This window comes from Gorilla gorilla, chromosome 9 (genome assembly GCF_029281585.2).
Source record: "Gorilla gorilla gorilla isolate KB3781 chromosome 9, NHGRI_mGorGor1-v2.1_pri, whole genome shotgun sequence".
NCBI lineage: Eukaryota > Metazoa > Chordata > Mammalia > Primates > Hominidae > Gorilla > Gorilla gorilla.
Window position 1 is genome coordinate 81187164 of NC_073233.2, and position 16251 is coordinate 81203414.

At 55.1% G+C, this 16251-nt stretch overlaps 1 protein-coding gene across 1 annotated transcript in view; it reads left to right on the forward strand.

The window, feature by feature from the left end:
- Positions 1 to 9309: 9309 nt before the first annotated feature.
- The window catches only part of ARHGEF17 (Rho guanine nucleotide exchange factor 17), a 61199-nt gene continuing 54257 nt past the window's right edge, over positions 9310 to 16251 (forward strand). Inside the window, exon 1 of the mRNA XM_004051780.5 lies at positions 9310 to 13310. Within this exon, the coding sequence (XP_004051828.5) occupies positions 10116 to 13310 (3195 nt within the window). The 5' untranslated portion in view covers positions 9310 to 10115. The remainder of the gene's footprint in view (positions 13311 to 16251) is intronic.

A 16251-nucleotide genomic window follows, 5' to 3' on the forward strand; every position in this document is an offset into this window, starting at 1 on the left:
TGTGGTGGTGTCTGACTGTAGTACTAACTACTCAGGAAGCTGAGGTGCTGAGTTCAAGATTACAGTGAGCTAGGATCACGCCAGTGCATTCCAGCCTGAGCGACAGAGGGAGACACTGTCTCTAAAAAAATTAAAATAAATCAGGAGCAGTGGCTCACATCTGTAATCCCAGCACTTTGGGAGGCTGAAGCAGGTGGATCACTTGAGGTCAGGAGTTTGAGACCAGCCTGGCCAACACAGTGAAACCCTGTCTCTACCGAAAATACAAAAATTAGCTGGGCATGGTGGCTGGTGCCTGTAATCCCAGCTACTCGGGAGGCTAAGGCAAGCGAATCGCTTGAACCTGGGAGGCGGAGGTTGCAGTGAGCCGAGATCACATCACTGCATTCCAGCCTGGGCGATGAAGTGAGAACCTGTCTCAAAAAAAACCCAAAAACAAAACAAAACAAAACAAAATTAAATAATAACTAAGAAAAAAGAAAAGAAAAGAAGAAGGGATCAGCTTGAGCCAGGAGGAATTCAAAAAGCAGAGTGAAGCAGCTCTGGAGCTACTCCCAGTAGAAGGCATGGGCGTGATGTGTGCAAAACCCAGAGTTAGAAATGATCGAGGGGCTGGGCATGGTAGCTCACACCTGTAATCCCAGCACTTTGGGAGGCCGAGGCAGGCAGATCACTTGCGATCAGGAGTTTGAGACCAGCCTGGACAACATGGTAAAACCTCATCTCTACTAAAAAATACAAAAATTAGCTGGGTATAGTGGCAGGTGCCTATAGTCCCAGCTACTCCAGAGGCTGAGGCATGGGAATCACTTGAACCTGGGAGGTGGAGGTTGTGGTCAACTAAGATTGCACCACTGCACTCCAGCCTGGGTGACAAAGCAAGACTCTGTCTCAAAAAAAAAAAAAAAAAAAATTGGCTGTAAAGCAACAATGAGTTTCAATTAAATGGGGGGTAGGCAGGGTGGGGTGGGGCCTGGGTGTGTGGAAGGGGGTGGCCAGGAAAAGAGCTGGGTAGGGCCAGAGCATTCAATGCTAGGATGAGCCCCTGATCCACCTCTCCTTCATCTACCTCTTCAAGTGTGGCTCTTTCAACCTTAGGGTATCCTCTGTACCTGGGGTACCTCCACCAGGCCCCTAAGTGAGGGGAAACAACTGTTCAACATTGCTTCATTCTAAACGGAGGAGCCAGCAGCTTGAGAGCCTCAGGGCCACCAGGAGGCTGCTACATGGAGGTCCCACGGCTGGAAGCCTACTGACCAGTCTCATGACAGACTGTTCCCGCCGTGTTCCACTCCTGCCCTCTCAGGCCCATCGTTCTGACGTGGGTACCCAGAGAGCTGCCTTGAGGCCATCTCATAAGGAGGCATGTCAAACACAGATCTGAGCCTTTAAAAGCCTTGGAAAGGCATCTTTACCGAAGGTCCCTGGAGGAAGCAGCAAAGGGCAATGGTAGCACACAAGACCCCACACCCAGCCAGGTGTGGTGGCTCATGCCTGTAATCCTAACACTTTGGGAGGCTGAGGCAGGCGAATCATGAGGTCAGGAGATTGAGACCATCCTGGCCAACATGGTGAAACCCCGTCTCTACTAAAAATACAAACATTAGCTGGGCATGGTGGCGGGCGCCTGTAGTCCCAGCTACTCATGAGGCTGAGGCAGGAGAATTGCTAGAACCCAGGAGGCGGAGATTGCAGTGAGCCAAGATTGCACCACTGTACTCCAGCCTGGGGACGGAGTGAGACTCCATCTCAAAAAAAAAAAAAGAAAGAAAGAAAGAAAGAAAGAAAAGAAAAGAAAAGAAAGACCCCACACCCTCCACCAAATCCTCTTCCCCTCCGAGAACCACCCCTCAGCCACTCCTTTGCAGCTCCTCATTCTCTCTGCCACTTTTTTTTTCATTTCTCCTCCCCCTCACTTCTCCTCCAGTCCTTGTGCCCTCCTCCCAGATCTGTTTTTCTTATGTAGAACAATCTAGCCTGCCCTTGGCTGCTGGTGCACCATACAGAACCTGTAAGCCAAGAACTACCCCTGGCTAACAGTCTTCTTTTTGGAAGGCAGGCAGGGAGGGGAAGGACTGTATAACTTATGCAATATTTTTCTTTTAGCCCCACCTAGTCCCCAAGCTGCTGGGCAATAGGGTCATTCAGAGAGCGGCAATGGAGGAGTTAAACACCATGGTAATGTCACAGGTGTGCTTGCAGCTGGCTGAGGAAGTTGGAAACCCAGGCCCAACCCACCCTGGGAGGCCATTCAAAGTGTCCTTGCTGGAGAGGCAGACCATTTGGACAGAAGGAACTTTGACTTGTGACCACAGCAAGACCGATTTATGTTAGAAGACAGAGGCTGGTTTTTATTCCCTATACGGTGCCCCGCCGTGCCGAGCGGGGCACATAGGACCCACCTTGCAACTAGCTTCGAGTCTGAGACCTATCTTCTCAATTGCCTGGGATGGGGGCTAGGGGAGAGTGAGAGCAAGGGCAGGGGACAGGGCCTCTGTTCCACCTGAGCCCCTGTAGAGAGTCCCAGATGACTGTCCCAGCTGACCTCCAAGAGCTGTGACCCTTTGCTTACTCTTCCAGGAGTGGAAATTGTGACCCACAGGTAAATTCCATTCCAAGCTTCCCTTTGTGAGGCCAAATAGCATGGAAGGTGCAGACTCCAGAGCCAGACCATCCGGGCATATGTCCTGGCTCTACCATTTACTAGCTGTGTTATGCTAGGCAAGTTATTTATTTATTTTTTATTTTTAGTTTTTTAATTTCTTTTTTGAGACGGAGTCTTGCTCTGTCGCCAGGCTGGAATGCAGTTGTGCCATCTCAGCTCACTGCAACCTCCACCTCCCGGGTTCAAGCGATTCCCCTGCCTCAGCCTCCCGAGCAGCTGGGACTACAGGTGCGTGCCACCACACCTGACTAATTTTTTGTATTTTAGTAGAGACAGGGTTTCACCATGTTGGCCAGGATGGTCTCTATCTTCTAATCTCATGATCTGCCAGCCTCAGCCTCCCAAAGTGCTGGGATTACAGGCATGAGCCACCATGCCTGGCCTATTTTTTATTTTTTATTTTTTTTGAGACGGAGTTTTGCTCTTGTTTTCCAGGCTAGAGTGCAATAGCATGATCGTGGCTCACTGCAAAACTCCACTTCCTGAGTTCCAGCTATTCTCCTGCCTCAGCCTCCTGAGTAGCTGGGATTACAGGCACATGCCACCACGGCCAGCTAATTTTTATATTTTAGTAGAGATGGGGTTTCACCATGTTGGTCAGGATGGTCTTAAACTCCTGACCTCAGGTGATCTTCCCGCCTCAGCCTCCCAAAGTGCTGGGATTACAGGCATGAGCTACCGCATCTGGCCTGGGCAAGTTATTTCATCTCTTTGTGCCTCAGCTTCATTATTATTCCCATAACATTATTATAAATGTCTATCTTTTTAAAGCCACTAGTTTTGGGGGGGCTTTTGTTACCCACAGCCAAAACTAACACCTTTACTTGGGTTCCATCCTGGGATGGTGGACCTTAGGTGCAGGCGAGGCAGTGACCTGGACAGAGATGGGGCCAGGGTCTAGGCTGGAGTGGGAGCTAGGAGTCAACAAGGTCTAGGGACACCGGGAAGGCTGCTTAGAAAAGATGCAGAGCCTGGGGAATGGTCAGCCCCAAAGTGGCTTGAGCTCAAGTGGGTGGGTGGGCTTCATGAAAGAAAGAGTGGGAAGAGGGGAGGCGTTCTGGGAACTCCAAGATTAGGGAGCTGAGGAGAAGGAGCCACAGATGTGGAGGGCAGGAGCCCAGGGGTCTCTGAATGATGGTGGTATGAGGGGAGAGTGGAGTTGGGTGAGTGAGTGAGAGGTTTCAGGGAAGGAAGTAGGGGTAGTAGGCGGAGAAGAGAAGAGGGAGGAAGATTCCAAGAAAGGCCAGGCCCAGGGATGGAGTTTCCAGGACAAAGTTGTTGCTGAGAGTTGGCTGGTGGCAGTTGAGGGCAGAGAACCCGGGTGGGGTGGGGGTGGGGAGGTAGGAGCAAGGATTGGGAAGCTAGAAAGTCGGGAATCAGTGACTGTCTTGGGGAAATTTCCATTCCAAACAGGAAAAGCCCAGGAGCATTTGATCTGTCCTAGCAATGGACAAAGCTGGCCTCTTCCTCCCTCATTCATTTGTTCAATGAATATTGACTCTGTGTTTCTGAGACGAGCTCAGGTCCAGGCCCTAGTCTTGGGAAAGAATCCAAGGGGTTTGGGATGCAGACAAGGAAACAGTTCATCCAGTAAACAATACTTATTGGGCACCTGCTATATGCCAAGCATCATGCTGGGCCCTCAGGGAGCCCCTAGTCTGATGGAGGAGACAGGTAATAATGAAACATATACAGACCTGGATCATTACAGCTGGGGAAGAGAGCTCAGATCATAAAGAGGACCCAGGCAAGGAAGGTATCACTAGGGAGATGATGAGCTCCTGGAATGGTCCATGGCGAAGAAATGCTAAATACCAGAGGGGCCCTGACCTAGTTGAGGGGCAGAAAATGTATCTAAGTGAGGCCTAGAGCCTCAGAAGGCCTCAGAAGGCATTAGCTCAGTGCAGAAGGGCTGCGACAGAGTCTGTGACTTTGACCAAGCACCTTCACTCCTCTGAGCCTCTGTTTCCTTACCTGTAAAATACTAGACCTTCCTAAGCCACCAGGGATACCGAGGAATAGAAAAGTTAGAGCAGAAATTTCATAAAGTACTAAACATACTATAACCCAATAGAAAAATGAGCAAGAGGCACAAATAAGCACTTCATATGAAAGGAAACACAAGGCCAGGCATGGTGGCTCATGCCTGTAATCCTAGCATTTTGGGAGGCTGAGATGGGTGGATCACAAGGTCAGGAGTTTGAGACCAGCCTGACCAACATGGTGAAACCTTGTCTCTACTAAAATATAAAAATTAGCTGGGCGTGGTGGCATGCACCTGTAATCCCAGCTACTTGGGAGGCTGAGGCAGGAGAATTGTTTGAACCTGGGAGGCAGAGATTGCGATGAGCCAAGATCACACCATTGCACTCCAGCCTGGGCAATAAGGGAGAAACTCTGTCTCAAAAAAAAAAAAAAAAAGAAAAGAAACACAGATGATTAAAAAACATAGACGAGAAATTAGATCCCAGCTTGACAATGCTTCCCAATGTTGATCAATTGCCTGCCCTATGCCCAAGCACTTCTGTCCATGTGTACCTGGAGTCATGCACAATGCTCAGCAAACACCTGGAAACACCCAAATGTGCATCAGCAAGACACTGGATCAACACACTGTGATATAGTCACACACTGAAATAGTCCACATGGCCAGAATGGAGTATAGAGGCATGCAACAATATGGGTAAATCTTTTCTTAATATTAAGAAAAAAGAAGTCCCAACAAATTTTGTAAAGCAAGAAACCACCCTCCTTTTTTTTTTTTTTTTTTTTTTTTTTTTTTTTTTTTTTTTTTTTTTTTTTGAGACAGTCTTGCTCTGTTGCCCAGGCTGGAGTGCAGTGGTGTGATCTTGGCTCACTGCAACCTCCACCTCCTGGGTTCAAGTGATTCTCCTGCCTCAGCCTCCCAAGAAGCTGGGATTATAGGCATGCACCACCACGCCTGGCTAATTTTTGTATTTTTAATAGAGGCTGGGTTTCACCATATTGGCCAGGCTGGTCTTGAACTCCTGGCCTCAAGCAATCCACCCGCCTCAGCCTCCCAAAGTGTTGGGATTACAGGCGTGAGCCACCACGTCCAGCAGGATGCCTTTTTTTAATAAAGTTAAGAACAACTAAAATGAAAAGATATAGTTTGAAGGAATATATAGTTTGAAGGAATATGTTTGAAGGAAAGCAAGAGAATGCTGAACACAGGATTTGAGATGATGATTTTCTGATTTTCTGTGTGGTGGGACAGCAGGAGGATGGGGGCAGAAGAACTGTATAATGAGATGTGAATTATTTTAAAGGTCCTAGTTGTATTGTTTTGTTTTTTGGCGAAAGCCAATTAAATAACTGATGAGAATGTATCATTATCAAAATATTATAAAGAATTTAATCCTGTGTGCTTAAGGTCTAATTATATAGGAAAGGGGGCAATCTTAGATAGTTTCTATTTGGCTTTGCAATGGAGTCAGAAGAGTCAGATTTCCCCCTAAGACAGCTCCTTCATGGAGCTCATTGCTTCTTGTCCCCGCACTCATCATTTCTCTCCCTCTTAAGTACAGTTGCTCCTCGACTTACGATGAGGTTACATCCCAATAAACCCACTGAAAATATTATAAGTCAAAAAGACATTTAATACACCTAGCCTACCAAACATCAGAGCTTAGCCTAACCCACCTTAAACAGGCCCAGAACACTTCCATAGCCTAGAGTTGGACAAAAATCATCTAACACAAAGCCTATTTTATAATAAAATGCTGAATATCTCATGTAATTTATTGAATACTGAAAGTGAAAAACAGAATGATTATATGTGTGCTCAAAGTATGGTTTCTACTGGATGTACATAGCTTTTGCATCATCATAAAGTCAAAAAATCATTAAGTTGAAATATCATGAGCTGGGGACTTATCTGTACCCGAAGCCCACCAGAGCCCATCACTGGCTATGACCTGTGACCTTCAAAACCTTCCCATCTTGATTTCCCCAAGGGATTCCACGGTCCTCACCTCACTAGATCACCATGACTCACTGGGTAGATGGGCTATTGTTTTCATTACCCTTTCATAAGTGAGGAGCCTGGGGCCCAGAGAAAAGGGGGTGAGCTGTGGAAGGTGAGCCTGGCTTCAAAACCCCAGCGTAGGGTTTCTCTCCACTCTGGTGCCCAGTGCTCCCAGCACCCTATCAAATAAGTCTTCTTGGGGCTAAAAATTGCTGTACATAATTGCCAAGCACCATTAAAATTCCAGATCTCTTCTGTTCATGGAAGATAACTTTGTCTTATACTGGATCATAAGGAGCTGGGGGTGGGAGGGTTCATGAAGCACTGGAAGCAATCAAGCCACTCTCAGATTGGGTGAGCTTCCCTTTGGACAGAGACCCAGTCTAGATCCTTAATCACCCCCCTCCCCACCAAGGGGATTCCTGAGCCAAAGGCCCCAGCCAGCTCACCTCAAGGCCAAGCCACAGGACTCTGGGAGCCCATGACCTGAACCTCCACTCCTCTCTATCCACTTGCCCATCTGTGATATGGGATAAGGGTTTCTGTCCCAGAACTGACAGGGAGGTGGAAAAGTACAAATTTCAGATAGTAAGAGTCATCATTATGGGGGGAGAGAGTGACTCCTGGGATGAGAGTCCTGTCCCCCACCCCTCCACAACCCACCCCTCCACAACTCACCCCTCCACAACTCACCCCACAGCACACACCAAAACTTGCCCCAAAGAGCAGAAAGAAAATACTAAAGGAGGTGAGAGTCTGACATCAAATGCCAGAGCCAGAGAGGGCACTCTTGGGGAACCTGAACCACTCCTCACTTTTCAGACACCCCACTCCTCACTTTTCAGACACCAGCAAGTGCAGGGATTTACCCAAGGTCACAGAGTAAGGCAGAACAGAGAGGCACAGGCCAGCAGGGCTCTCTTTTATCAATTTCCTAGAGAAAAGGGAGAGATTTACTCCTTGGCCCCCTCGAGGCAGAGCTGAGATGAGGTTGAGGTGAGGGACTCCCTGGATGCTGGTCTCAACACAGAGAGGAAGCGCTTTCTTGCTACAGAGATATTCCACAACTCAAGAGGCTGCCCAGAGAGTGGAGAGTGACCTCCTCATCCTGTGGGGTATATGAGTAGCAAGCAGGTTTTGGAGTCCCGGCTGAGTCCTCTCTCTCTCATTCGGTAGTCAGGCAATCCCTGGGTGTCTACCATCCTTTCCTATCCTCCTGCCTGCCCCTCTCCTCTGAACCCTGTCTCCTAGCCTAGTCTGGCCCAGCTACATCTCCTTGGCTGGACCTGGTGGCAGTGGGGTTGGCTGGGTAATGCACAGACTGCTGACCTAACTATGTGTCCCCGAGGCCTTGCTACTGGGGGTTGGAGGGGCCAGGGCAGTTTGACCAGGCCTGAAGAAGGCTGGGCAGCGCTGGAGGGGCATGGGTCAGACCAGGTTATCCTCTGTTCCTGAGGAGAGTGAGTTCAGGCCCAAGGAGGAGAAGGAGGAGACTGGGGGCTCAAAGGAACGAGAACCTCCTTCTTAATCAGGATTTGGGGGTGCATCTCAGAGCTGGCTGGAGGAGCATGGTGTTTGAAGCCCCTGAAATCTGAATTTTAGCAGGAGCTGCTATCTCCTGACTTGCATAGTGGTCAAAGTTACTTCTCCTTCACGGTCCACAGAGAAGGGGTAATAATATTTGTCTCCAAGGGTGGTTTGTGGATTTAAAAAAATAAGTTAAATAATATTGCCCATACATTATAGGTACTCCATACATTTTCATTCGTTCGTTCATTCGTTAGTTGGGCCGGGAGGATGAATGGGATCTAGAGGCAGGTAGGAATGCGGAAGGGGATGATGCCCCAATACTGAGAACAATGTGAGACTCAGACGGAGGCAGGGGCGGGAGGGGAGCTCAAGCGAGGGATCAGCGTGAAGCCAGAGAAACAACCTACACTTTCCCTGCCAAGAAGGTGAAGCAGCTGCGGGTAAGAGTGTATAGGTTTGGCAGTGGGAAGTCGAGGGCGTTCCCGTCGAAGCTCCTTTCGTGTATAAGGCCTAAGAAGGGGCAGTGCGCTTTGCGAAGGTCTGAAAAAGACTAAGGGGATTAGGTAACGACTGAAAGGAAGTTTTCACAACTCTCCGTTTTTTGGGGATGGGTGCTGCTTTATCCGTCCAGGACTCCGGGCGTTGGGAAAATCACGCCGCGAGGGGGCGCAAGAGCCGCGTACTCCAGAGCAAGAAGGAAAGGGGCTCGGGGATCCAGGCGGAGAGTCCAGGAGAAGAGCCGCCAGACGGCAGGGGCAGGTGGAAGGCGTGGCAGCTGGAAAAGTAGGGGTGGGGGCGCGGTCGCGAAGGGTGGGACTTCTGGAGCAACGCTGGGCGGGTTGGGGGCCGGTCGGAGCCGGACAGGCGGCTGGGAGGTGGGATGGGCGGGGCGCTTGGGAGCGAGATGGGGGGACAAGGGCGTGGCTACAGCTGAATTCGCCGCAGAGGGCGGGCGGGGAGGGGGAGGGGGCGGAGAGAGTGAGGGAAGGGGAGGGGGCGTGGCCTGGGCGGGGAGTAGGGCGCGGCAGGGAGCGACGGACCCTTTAGTTAGCCCGCGGCTCCCCGGGCTCTCCCTGGGGCCGAGCCCCACCCCTTTCCCGGCCCAGAGAGTGTACGTCTGCGTGCACCTGAGTGTCAGTGTGTACGAGAGTTTGTGAGTCCGAGGTTGCCATGTTGGAGCCCCTGGGCAGGAGGTGTTTCCGCACGGAGGCTGGTGGCCCGCGGTGGACGCGGCGCCCTGGCTGCGAGTATGCGGAGCTGAGCACGCTCAGCGGTTGCGTGTGTCTCAGCGACTCCCTGGGGGCAGCTCGGCCTGCTGGGCTCCCGAGGGACGTCTCTGGAGGGCCAGAGGGTCGCCTCAGTCTGCAAGTCCTCCAGCAGGCTTTTTCTTCTTCGGCTCCTCCCTGATTCCCTCCCACCACCCGGTTCCCAGGCTCGCGCACGCCCGGAGCCCACCCCCTCTTTTGGGCGCCAGGCCCCGCCCCCCGCCCCCTTGCCTCTGCCGCAAAGTTTATTTGCAACAAAAGGGTGCCAGGAGCGAGCAGCCGAGGGGGAGGGAGCGGGAGCCGGAGCGGGAGAGCGAGGGGAGGCAGGCAAGCCGTTGGGCAGGCGGACGCAGAGTCGAGGAACCAAGCGCTGGGATCCCGCCCAGGCAGTGCCGCGGTGCCCCTGGTCGCTCCAGCCGCGGCGGGGGCTGGGCCTGGGGGTCGGCGCTGAGGCGGGAGGGGCCGCCCGGGATGGAGACGTTGCGGCCGGTGGCCACAGAAACTTGAGCCGCGGCAGAGAAACCTCTGCTCCGGTCTCTGCGTCCTCCTCCCACACTCCCGTGCGCTGCTTTCGGCGTGGGCCGCTGCGCTCCTAGGGAGTGGGGGCGCAGGGGGGGTTGGCCGCGGCTCCCCGAGGCCAGCCCCCCCCGGAGTGAGTTACGCCACTATGGCGGACGGGGCACCCCGGCCCCAGCTTTACCGCAGCGTCTCGTTCAAGCTGCTGGAGCGCTGGAGCGGCGGCCCCGGGCCGAGGGAGGAGGACACGGACACCCCCGGCTTGAGGCGCCGCGCCTCGTGCCGGCCGACCACGGCTGCCCGGGGCCAGCCCTCTCGGCGCGTGTCCAAGCTGGCGTCTGGGCCCCTGGCCGCCCCCGCGCAGCCGCGCCCGCTCCGCAGCCTCTCGCCGTCGGTGCGCCAGCTCTCCCGGCGCTTCGACGCGCCGCGTCTGGACGACGGCTCCGCTGGGGCCCGAGACGGAGGCGTCTTCCCCGTGGCCGCGGAAGAAGCGGCCGAGGGCCCAGCGCGAGGAGCCTGGCCCAGCGTCACCGAGATGCGCAAGCTCTTCGGCGGTCCTGGCTTCAGGAGGCCCAGCGCCGACTCTGAATCCCCAGGAACGCCCAGCCCCGACGGTGCCGCGTGGGAGCCTCCGGCTCGGGAGTCGCGGCAGCCACCGACGCCACCCCCTCGGACATGCTTCCCCCTGGCGGGTCTGCGTTCGGCGCGGCCCCTGACCGGGCCGGGGACCGAAGGGAGGCTGCGCCGGCCGCAGCAGCAACAGGAGCGGGCGCAGCGTCCAGCGGATGGTTTACATTCTTGGCATATCTTCTCCCAACCGCAGGCCGGGGCCCGGGCCTCCTGCTCCTCCTCCTCCTCCATCGCCTCCTCCTATCCTGTCAGCCGCAGTCGCGCTGCCAGCTCCAGCGAGGAGGAAGAGGAGGGCCCGCCGCAGCTGCCTGGAGCCCAGAGTCCGGCCTACCACGGCGGCCACTCCTCGGGCAGTGACGACGACCGAGATGGTGAGGGCGGCCACCGCTGGGGAGGGAGGCCCGGGCTCAGGCCTGGAAGCTCCCTATTGGATCAGGACTGCAGGCCTGACAGTGATGGGTTAAATCTAAGCAGCATGGACTCAGCAGGGGTTTCTGGGAGCCCTGAGCCCCCAACATCTCCAAGAGCCCCTACAGAAGAAGGACTCCGGGAGTGGGGTAGTGGCTCTCCGCCCTGCGTCCCAGGTCCCCAGGAGGGACTTCGGCCTATGTCTGACTCTGTGGGAGGAGCTTTCCGTGTGGCCAAGGTGAGCTTTCCCTCGTACCTGGCCAGCCCCGCAGGCTCCCGCGGTAGCAGCCGTTATTCCAGCACGGAGACCCTCAAGGACGACGACCTATGGTCTAGTAGGGGTTCTGGGGGCTGGGGCGTGTACCGCTCCCCTAGCTTTGGAGCTGGGGAAGGGCTCCTGCGGTCCCAGGCTCGAACCCGTGCCAAAGGACCTGGAGGCACCTCTAGGGCATTGAGGGATGGAGGATTTGAGCCTGAAAAGAGTCGACAGCGGAAGTCCCTGTCAAATCCAGATATCGCCTCAGAGACCCTGACGCTTCTCAGTTTCCTGCGCTCAGACCTTTCAGAGCTGAGGGTCCGAAAACCTGGTGGGAGCCCCGGGGACCGTGGAAGCAACCGCCTAGATGGCAGAGACTCACCATCCGCAGGTGGCCCTGTGGGGCAACTTGAACCCATACCCATCCCAGCCCCAGCATCACCTGGCACGCGCCCCACACTCAAGGACTTGACAGCCACTCTGCGGAGAGCAAAGTCATTCACCTGCTCTGAGAAGCCCATGGCCCGCCGCCTGCCCCGCACCAGTGCTCTGAAGTCCAGCTCCTCCGAGCTCCTGCTGACAGGCCCTGGTGCCGAGGAGGATCCGCTGCCCCTCATCGTCCAGGACCAATATGTGCAGGAGGCCCGCCAGGTTTTTGAGAAGATCCAGCGCATGGGTGCCCAGCAAGATGATGGAAGCGATGCCCCCCCTGGAAGCCCTGACTGGGCAGGGGATGTGACCCGAGGGCAGCGGTCCCAGGAGGAGCTCTCAGGCCCTGAGTCCAGTCTGACAGATGAAGGCATTGGGGCAGACCCTGAGCCTCCTGTTGCAGCATTTCGTGGCCTGGGTACCACAGGGATGTGGCGACCTCTTTCCTCATCCTCGGCCCAGACGAACCACCATGGCCCTGGGACTGAGGACAGTCTGGGCGTGTGGGCCCTGGTGTCCCCTGAGACCCCTCCCACACCAGGTGCCCTCCGCCGACGACGCAAAGTCCCACCTTCAGGTTCTGGTGGGAGTGAATTGAGCAATGGGGAGGCAGGGGAGGCCTACAGGTCCCTGAGTGACCCAATTCCTCAGCGCCACCGGGCTGCCACCTCTGAAGAGCCCACTGGGTTCTCTGTGGACAGCAACCTCCTGGGCTCACTGAGCCCCAAGACAGGGCTCCCTGCCACCTCAGCCATGGATGAGGGCTTGACCAGTGGTCACAGTGACTGGTCTGTGGGCAGTGAAGAGAGCAAGGGGTATCAGGAGGTTATTCAGAGCATAGTTCAGGGGCCTGGCACCCTGGGGCGTGTGGTGGACGACAGGATTGCTGGCAAAGCCCCCAAGAAGAAATCCCTGAGTGACCCCAGCCGCCGTGGGGAGCTGGCTGGGCCTGGATTCGAGGGCCCTGGAGGGGAGCCCATCCGAGAAGTTGAGCCCGTGTTGCCTCCATCCAGCAGCGAGCCCATCCTTGTAGAGCAGCGGGCAGAGCCAGAAGAACCTGGTGTCACCAGGAGCCGGGCACAGTCTGAAAGGGCCCTACCTGAGGCTCTGCCTCCCCCTGCCACTGCCCACCGAAACTTTCACCTTGACCCCAAGCTGGCTGACATTCTGTCCCCGAGGCTAATCCGCCGAGGCTCCAAGAAGCGCCCAGCTCGGAGTAGTCACCAGGAGCTTCGGAGAGACGAGGGCAGTCAGGACCAGACTGGCAGCCTGTCTCAGGCCCGGCCCTCCTCCAGACACGTTCGCCATGCCAGTGTGCCCGCCACCTTTATGCCTATTGTGGTGCCTGAGCCACCAACTTCTGTTGGTCCCCCTGTGGCTGTGCCAGAACCCATAGGCTTCCCTACCCGAGCCCATCCCACGTTGCAGGCACCATCGCTCGAGGACGTCACCAAGCAGTACATGCTGAACCTGCACTCCGGTGAGGTCCCTGCCCCAGTGCCAGTGGACATGCCCTGCTTGCCTCTGGCTGCACCGCCCTCTGCTGAGGCCAAGCCCCCTGAGGCAGCTCGGACTGCAGATGAGCCTACCCCTGCCAGCAAGTGCTGCAGCAAGCCACAGGTGGTGAGTCCTTTGTAGGGGCCTTCAGATTGGGGCCAAAGAAGGGCCATGGGCACCGACTTCGGTTGGAGCCTTTTGCATTGTATTCACTGGTCAGGTGCCCAGGTGCCAAGGGTGCTTTTCTGGTCCTGGAAGTGCCTGTGCAGTTTTAAGAGTTGTTAATGACACAGGGCTCCTGTCTACTCAGGCCCTGTAGAAGCTTCAGTTTTCTGCTGGTGCTAATGGCAAAGGTTCTTGTCTGCTCCAGGTGTTCTGGGTGGTAATTACAAAGGATTCTTATCTTGTCCTTTGGATGTTTCTCAGGGACTGGTTTTGGAAATCCCTGTGTGGTTCTTTGTTGGAGGGATGAGTGTGATGGCACCCAGCGCAGGCTCAGTCCTTTCTCTGAGGCTTGCTACTCTGTTGGCCAGACCCTTGATAGGATGTTTGGCTCAGGGGCCACAGTTGACATGGGTTTGCCCTTCTTCGTGTGGCTTTCCTATGACAGGTCAGAATATAGATGTGTTCCTGGGCCTGGGAGAACTGGGGAGGTACAAGGCTTTACTTTATGGAGGAGCAGAGGGGGCTCAGGGTTCTAACTGCAGTTCTGTTCTTGCTGTGTGACATTGGCCTTTCTCTGTGACTTAACCTCGCCAATCAGGGGAGATAGGTGGACAAACTAGTGCGTATGTTTCCATCCAGCTGGTACTGTGCAGATTTGGGGGAGCCTGCGGTTTTGAGTTGGGGACTCTTGGGGCCTCAGTTCTGCCAGAGCCTCCTCAGATGAAAAAAGCTTCTAGATGGGGGCTTCTAGGGGAGGATAGAGGCAGGGAGGGGGCTGCAGAGGCTGGGCAGCCAGGGCCCTTTAGAGAGGTCAGGAGTGGTTCTGGGCCCTATATTCAGGGCTGCCTCTATGGGTCCGGGGGGTCGGTTCTTGTTCCCCCATCCTGTCTGCTTGCATCTTTTCCCCACTCTACCCCCTTATTGGTGACTCTGAGATGCACCCCCTTTCTGCCAGACCCCCAGCCCTGGGGGCTCACTCTCCCTGAGACCCCTCCTTCTACCTTGTGGCTTCAGCTATCCCTGGAGTTTAGGCTGTGGATTCAGATGGGATCCAGATGGCATATGCCCTGGCATCTGGGTTGGGAGCTAGATTCCAGGCTGTGGATTCTGAGCTGAGCTCAGCGATGGCCAGTGGTTATTTCAGCTGTGGCCTGCACTCCCACTGCGCTCCCTGACTGTGTGAGAAGCCTGGAAATTATAAACCCTGGACTGATTCAGTCACTCCCTTTCCCAGCACTCTCATGGCCCCTCTGAACTCCCTTTCTCTTTGGTTCTCTCTCCTTGTCTCCAGTTCCCCCTGGTCCTGGCTCTGGGGTTTCTCATGGAGGCTGCAGAGAGAGCAGACAGGGAGTGGGGAGCGGGGAGTTTTGAACCTGTCCTTCCTTCTGAGTCCCAGCGAGGGCAGCTCCGGTGCCCCTGAACTCCAGTGCCAGTTCTGAAGGTGGGGGAGGGGAGGAAGACAGCAGGGCCAGCTCTTGTCAGGGGTCTCCTCCCCAGCCTCCTTTCCCATATATCTTTTCTGGGAGCCTTGAAGGCTCAAATGGGGGAGAGGACAGGAGTAAACCAAGGGACTCAGGGAGACTGAAGGTGGGTTGCGGGTGCTTCTAAGAGAAGGCTTTGAGACCCAGAGAGGAGGTGGGAGTTTACAGAACTTCTGCCCCACCTCCCTTCACATTCTCCTCTACCCCCCACCCCTTTCTGGAGCTCTGAGGCGGGACAGATCTGCCATAACATGGGCTTCTCCCTGCCACGAACAGAGGTCTTCTCTGATCTCCAAGCTTTTGCCCACTCCAGGCCTCTCACTTTTCCAGGCCCAGCTTGATGTCCCCTTAGGGGGAGGGAACTGGTGAGTCTGTCATTAGAAGAGCAGGGTGTGAGCCTTGCTCTTCTGATCCCTGTGTGGCCTAGGATCCATCATATCCCTGCTCTGTGCCTCACTTTCCCCTTCTGTAAAATGGGGGTAATGGCCTCTGCCTGGCAGGCTGTCTCTTGTGGTGAATGGGTGGTGTGATCATTTCCTCTCTGGTAGCAGGAAAGAAGAAAAATGGAGGCTGCATTGCCCAGCTGCTTCTCAGCCACCAGGCTTGGCTTGTGAACACAGGGCTGGGTCCTCAGGGGCCTCAGTATAACCTGGTGGACTGCAGTAGCCTCCGAGAACATCCATCATCCTCCAATTTCCCACCCCCTCATAAAGCCTGGAAGTTCTCCCATCTGCTAGCTTGAACCCCTCCTGCTGTCCCCTTCCTTCTGGCTCCCAGAAGATGGGGAGCAGCTGTCCACCCCCTCCTGGTGGCCTCTGTTGAGGAGACAATGTTCCCTTGTTTCAAGCCTGAGGCTCCAGTCATGCTCCCTGGGCCGTGGGTGGAGATGGCGTGGTATGGACTCCAGAATAAGCAGAGACGAGAGGAGCTGTCATTCTTAGCTTCTGGCAGTCCCTGGGGACTAAGGGGATGCCCCCCACCCCCCAGGCTGTGGGGAGTCCTTCACCCTCAGGTCCATATTCATGCTCTGTGTGGTGTTGCCCCCATTGCCGGGAAGTGGGAGGCCTGGGGCCAGGCCTGGCTCAGCCTTTGACTCACTCAGACCTGGACAGAGTCATCTTTGTCTCTCAGTTTTCCCATCTGTACAGTGGGAGGTTAGACTGCCTGGTCTGTGAGGCTCAGAAGGAGGGAGTCAGCCTGCAGGGGGAGTCAAGTGAAATGGGAGGAGCCAGGGGTGTGGCTGGGGGGGAGAGAAAGGCAGCTGTCTGCAATAGCTGCATGAACCCAGGAGAACAGGGAGTAACGGTCGCTCATGGGTCATTTATTCCAGGAATGCCTGTCTATGTGCCGGGAGGTGAGGAGGCAGAGCTGTCTGGCCTCCCTGCCCCGCCCCTCCCACACTCTTGTTACCTCCACTGAGG